The sequence below is a fragment of the Dendroctonus ponderosae genome, unplaced genomic scaffold (genome assembly GCF_020466585.1).
Source record: "Dendroctonus ponderosae isolate FM_Combo_2020 unplaced genomic scaffold, Dpon_F_20191213v2 Dpon_F_20191213_837, whole genome shotgun sequence".
Lineage (NCBI taxonomy): Eukaryota > Metazoa > Arthropoda > Insecta > Coleoptera > Curculionidae > Dendroctonus > Dendroctonus ponderosae.
The window spans coordinates 1-5936 of NW_026019053.1; the positions used below are offsets into that span (position 1 = coordinate 1).

At 37.8% G+C, this 5936-nt stretch overlaps 1 protein-coding gene across 1 annotated transcript; it reads left to right on the plus strand.

Annotated features, from left to right (window-relative positions):
* The first annotated feature begins 151 nt into the window (after positions 1-151).
* On the plus strand, positions 152-4549 carry LOC125505537 (copper-transporting ATPase 1-like). Its single transcript, XM_048669526.1, has 11 exons — positions 152-292; positions 680-911; positions 971-1166; positions 1221-1397; positions 1483-1632; positions 1687-1838; positions 1895-2070; positions 3447-3646; positions 3715-3972; positions 4030-4241; positions 4307-4549. Exons 1-11 carry the CDS (start codon positions 249-251, stop codon positions 4532-4534), a joined length of 2025 nt encoding a protein of 674 aa, XP_048525483.1. The 5' UTR covers positions 152-248; the 3' UTR covers positions 4535-4549.
* Positions 4550-5936: the final 1387 nt, after the last annotated feature.

The following is a 5936-nucleotide window of genomic DNA, read 5'->3' on the forward strand; positions in this document are numbered from 1 at the left end:
TATTTCGATTATTAACTGCTCGATTTTGATCAGCCGTTATTTTCAGATAACCTGATAGGTAAACAGTCTAATTAACGAATCCATTTCCATATGCTTATCTCTGGGTAGTATTATTCGCTTGTTGTGGCTTATCAAGCTTCAAGTGGCAGGTTTCTTGAATCGGCGCTTTATTCACATGTAAGCTCCTACTTTGGTGCGACGTTTTTTCAAAATTTCAAAGAAACTCGTGCTCTGGAAGTGATAGAAATATGGAGAAAGTTCTCCTGTTATTAGATGTAGATGACAATGACTCGTAAGTTTTTGTCGGTGGTAAAATTGAAATAAAAAGTTTATTTCAAAACGTTTGTCCGGATCGAGTACAAGGAAAATTCGAAAATTAATGTAGAAATGGTCTTTATTAGATTGCCAATTTTATTCTATGTGCCTTCGTTATTATTAAGACGCGGAGGATATCTAAGGTCATTAAAATATTATTCCGATCGAAAAGCGAAACCTTGAGACACCTTTTTGAAATTATCATTCTGCGAACACCTTGGGGAGTTCTTGAATTAGGAAATCATAATTCGGCGCTAATAACAGATCAATTTCGTATGTTCACTCTACGTTTACAACTTAGAAATTTCCCGCATACAATTAGCTATTTGCTTTTTAAAACTATTTAAAATATGTATTTTTTCAGAAATACCTCGGACACCTTGGGGTTCGAGCCGCTCATCAACCGAACGTATGTGGATCATGAATCCGTTCCTGGCATCTCGGCCACTGGAGACTACAAAGTCTCCTCACCACACTTTAGCAGGGACTATGAAAATGAAACTGTTCGCATCAATATTATGGGAATGACCTGCCAGTCATGTGTTAATAGTATACAGGATACAATACGAAAAAAATCCGGGATTTTAAATATAAAAGTAAGTTCTCAGCTACCAAATGTGCAAAGTAAAATATTCGACAATTATTAAAACTATAGGTAAGCCTGCCGGAGAATTTGGCCCTAGTAACTTATGATCCGAAGCTAACCGATCCTCAAGAGATCTGCGATTGGATCGATGATATGGGCTTTGAGGCCTCATTGCCTTTACTCAGCAGCGAACTGAACAGTCCCAATGAGTGTTTGGTGCACATTGATGGCATGACTTGCAATAGTTGTGTTCAAAGCATTGAAGGTAATTTTTGTGGGTTCTAGAACATAGACGTAATAATAACTTATAATATTCTAGGTATGCTTTCAACTGTACCAGGCCTCCAACACATAAAAGTAGATTTAGAAGGAAAAGAAGCTTTCGTGCAATATCTGCCCAATAGAATTCAACCGAACGATATTGCACGGCAAATCGAAGATATGGGCTTCGATGCATATGTAAAAAGCATTAACGGCAAAGATGTTAAAAAGAAAGGTAAGAATCGACAGTGAGTAATTCCGTGCTCGACTCGATTGAGATTGGAACGCCCCAGAGTTGAGTTGGTGTCTTGTTATTTCAGATAATATTCCGATGGCTAATGGGAGTGCCAGTAAAAATAACACACCTCAAGATCCAGACGTTAATTTGGAAAAATGCTATATTCACGTAAAGGGAATGACTTGTGGGTCTTGTGTGGCTGCTATCGAAAAACATGTTAAAAAAATATCAGGTACTAACTACTAAGCTCTATTTAATTGGAGGAGACTCAGTTTCTGGTTTTTAGGATGCCACAAGATTTTAGTATCTCTACTAGCAGCCAGAGCTGAGGTACAATTCGACCCCAGTCTGGTAACGCCGCCCGAAATCGCTGAGTCTATCAGCGAGCTGGGATTTCCTGCATCGATTATGGTTCAGTCCGGCGCTGGACAGTCGGAAGTAAATGTGAATAGTGCGGCGAGTGCCAATTTATAAATGGTTTTTCGTTGATTTAGGTGGATCTGGAGATTAGCGGAATGACATGTGCGAGTTGTGTTCATAAAATTGAAAGCAATATTGTTAAGTATCCGGGCATTCTAAGTGCACAAGTCGCCCTCACTGTTCAAAAGGGAAAGTTCAAGTACGATCCTGAAGTTACCGGACCGAGGAGCATAATTGATGCTATTCAGAAGTAAGTACATGATTTGACCCCTTGAAATTAGAAGCAAAACCGCCTAAGTCATAAAAGGCTTATTTGGAGAAATGAATCGTCAGTTTTCGTACAATGGAAAATTTTTAGCTTATAAATTAAATTAGTTGATGTTATAGAACGATTTAAATTAAGTACAAAACTTAACTTTTATTCAAGAAATCGAAAACATGTTTTTTTAAATATGTTATTGAACAAAAAAGCCAAAAGGTGTGCCTTTGAATTAAAACAAATGATCAAAATATACAAAAACGACAAAGCGAACAATTTTTTTGAATATTTTAATATTTTTACTAAATTTACTCGTAATCTGACAACAAATTCATGTAATTATTATCTTGTTCATCAACATTTTCAATTTGCGAATCTTCAACTGGATTGCTGGTCGTTTGTTTTTTCTATTTTTTGCGGCTTTGGTTCATGGGTAGATCTTTGTAAAATTGATGGTATGTTGGAAGGATGAAAGTAGCAACTTTTGTAAATTCTCCCATTTCTCATATTTAATTTTTCGTGATTCTTGATGAAGGGGCTCTCAGTTTGAATTATTTACTGGACACCTAACATTTTTTGAGCATTTTTCTGGCTGAAAAATGGAAAGTCCTCATCCAAAGTTTCTAAAGGAAAGCTGATATGTTTGGTTTTTATTGTATGAAACCATATTATGTTTCTGCATTTTATAGTTTGACTGTGTCCTTTTTTGGATCTTTAATATGCTCGTTTAAACATTTTCAAATTGATGCAAAATCTAGCTCTAGCCGACTTTCTTTTAGGTTCTTTTTTATTGCTGAAGTTGAAAAACTTGTTTGTAGGTAACATAAGTTTGTAAACTGTACAACTAAGAAAAAAGTATTTTTTCGTCTGTAAATTCCCACTTTGGCATGCGTGTTAATACTCCTGAACGATTTTCTTTCTTTTATTTTCCCTTTGCTTTCATATATTATTAACAGGTATAAAATAATTCATATTTTTCATCCAGAAGACATAATGATTAAAAATAATAATACAATTCCTTCAATATGAAGATTCTTTTATATCGAATTTTTTGTTCACCAAAACAGGCCGTTAGGCCATGATTTTTACTTGCGCGATTTTACTGGCAAACAGTAGGAAATATGGAGAACACGAGTTAACAACATTTAAGTTGTTTTCCTTACTAAGTTATTGCACTTTGGCGGTTTTGCCTCGAATCCCATCATTTGTTTGATTTTAGTGTCGACTTGTGCGTTACTTGCTAAATTTCATATTAATGACTGATGCGATTTTTGCAGACCCTGTTTGAAAATAAGTGTGGACATTTTTGCAATAGAATTTGTATTAGTTAATTCCTATGGGTTTCAATTAAAATTTCTGAGTAATAGATTAGGTTTCAACGCGCGACTGGCGACCAAAGATCACGACACTGATCGACTGCAACAGAAAGGTGAAATTCGAAAATGGAAGCGAAGCTTTTTTTATTCTTTGGCGTTTGGCGGGCCCTGCATGATCGCTATGATGTATTTTATGGTCATAATGTCTTCCGGAAATATGTCCCATGAGGACATGTGTTGCGTTGTTCCTGGTAAGTTAGCCGACATACATCCAGAGAGCGCAGGCAAACATTAATATGTTATTATATGTCATTATCAGGTTTATCCCTGGAAAATTTGATAATGTTCGTCCTGTCCACTCCAGTTCTCATCCTGGGAGGGCGGCATTTTATCGTACAGGCTTATAAAGCACTTAGGCATCGCACCACTAACATGGACGTTTTAATAGCGATGGCCACGTCCATTTCTTATACGTACTCAGTGCTGGTCGTTTTAGCCGCAATGATCATGCAGCAGAAGACCTCGCCGCAAACGTTCTTTGATACGCCTCCCATGCTTCTGGTGTTCATCAGCTTGGGTAAGTCAACTTAACCAACATAATGAAAACCAACTTAGTTAAGTTTTTTGCATGCAGGCAGATGGTTAGAGCATATCGCCAAGGGCAAAACATCGGAAGCATTGAGTCGATTGCTCTCCCTCAAAGCTACAGATGCCGTAATCGTCACTCTTGGACTGAAAGGCGAAGTAACTGGTGAGCAAGTGGTCAATGTTGATCTGGTGCAGCGAGGAGACTTTTTGAAAGTTGTGCCCGGTGCCAAAGTGCCAGTTGACGGCAAAGTTACACAGGTGTGAACGGAAAAGCATCCACTCTATTAAAGCCGATAACAAGTATTCTCTTCCAATTGCGTTAGGGCCAATCGATGTGCGACGAAAGTCTCATCACTGGGGAAAGCATGCCGGTTCCAAAGAAAATAGGAAGCTCTGTGATCGGCGGTTCGATAAACCAGCATGGATTGTTGATCGTAGAAGCGACTCATACGGGGGAAGCGACCACGTTGTCTCAAATCGTAAAATTGGTCGAAGAAGCCCAAACTTCCAAAGCTCCGATTCAGCATTTAGCGGATAAAATTGCTGGGTGAGTAAATTCGATGGGTTTTAACTTAGCCTTAGCTCTAGGCTTAGTAGTGGAACTAAATTTATTAATTTTGAAACCCCGGGATGAAGAAAATTTCTACCTAATATGTAAAGTGATGCTTTTGCCATCGAAAACAGTGGCGAAAGTACGTACTTTCCTCCAGGGGAACAAGAATAGTATATTACGGTACACTACTCGCGTACCGTATACTGTTTTTTTTTAGCCTCGGTGGAAACTAGCCGGGAAAACCATTAGGTTTTGAAAAAAACTTTCAAGATCTCGTCAACACAGTCAGCTGACAGTCAATGACAGAGTCAAGCTGTCAGCGTGCGTGGCGAAAGTTATTAATTTCCACCCGGGATGAAGAAAATTTGTACCTAATATGTAAAGTGATGCTTTTGCCATCGAAAACAGTGGCGAAAGTACGTACTTTCCTCCAAGGGAACAAGAATAGTATATTACGGTAAACTACTCGCGTACCGTATACTGTTTTTCTTGAGGCTCGGTGGAAACTAGCCGGGAAAACTAAGGTTTTGAAAAAAAGTTTCAAGATCTTGTCAATACAGTCAGCTGACAGTCAGTGACAGAGTCAAGCTGTCAGCGTGCGTGGCGAAAGTTATTACTTTCCACCTGGGATGAAGAAAATTTCTACGTAATATGTAAAGTGACGCTTTTGCCATCGAAAACAGTGGCGAAAGTACGTACTTTCCTCCAGGGGAACAAGAATAGTATATTACGGTACACTACTCGCGTACCGTAATATACTGTGTTTCTTGATCCTCGGTGGAAATTAGCCGGGAAAAATATAAGGTTTTGAAAAAACCGCTTTGAAAATGTTGTCAAAACAGTCGGTGACAGACAGTCAATCTGTCAGCGTGCGTGGCTTAAGTTATTACTTTCCACATGGGGTGAAGAAAATGTAATTGAATAATCGGGGGAAAGGTAAATTGTCATTGTCATGTCATTGTAATGAGTAAAAGTGATTCTTTCGCTATTGAAAAGAGTGGCGAAACTGTGTACTTTCCACCGGGGGATCAAGAGAAAAAAGAGGAACTTGTTAGTGTTATTTACTCAGGATACAAAAACCTTTAATTCTTGAAGGTTTTTTCAAAAATAGAACTAGAACAGTTGATATAGAAACTATTAAGCAACGATGTACGGTTTTCGTATATTGAGTAAAACTCACTGATAATATATGGGGTTTGTCATTTACAAACAAAGATAAATTTTTGCGTTTGAACATACGTTAATTTGGAAGATTTTATGCCCGCACTAAGACAAATATTTTGCAAACCAAATATTGTTCTTGAGTTTCTCTTTTCTACTGCCAAATTTCAAAATGTGGTATCTAAACACATGAAAATGAAAATGTTCATCGTTAAATCCGAATAACTAAAAAACTCCAT

Coding starts and splice junctions, on each gene's coding strand:
- LOC125505537 (XM_048669526.1), top strand. CDS start 249: ATGGAGAAAGTTCTCCTGTTATTAGATGTAGATGACAATGACTC. Junction 1,167..1,220: donor TTGTGTTCAAAGCATTGAAG/GTAATTTTTGTG, acceptor ATAATATTCTAG/GTATGCTTTCAACTGTACCA. Junction 1,839..1,894: donor CCGGCGCTGGACAGTCGGAA/GTAAATGTGAAT, acceptor TCGTTGATTTAG/GTGGATCTGGAGATTAGCGG.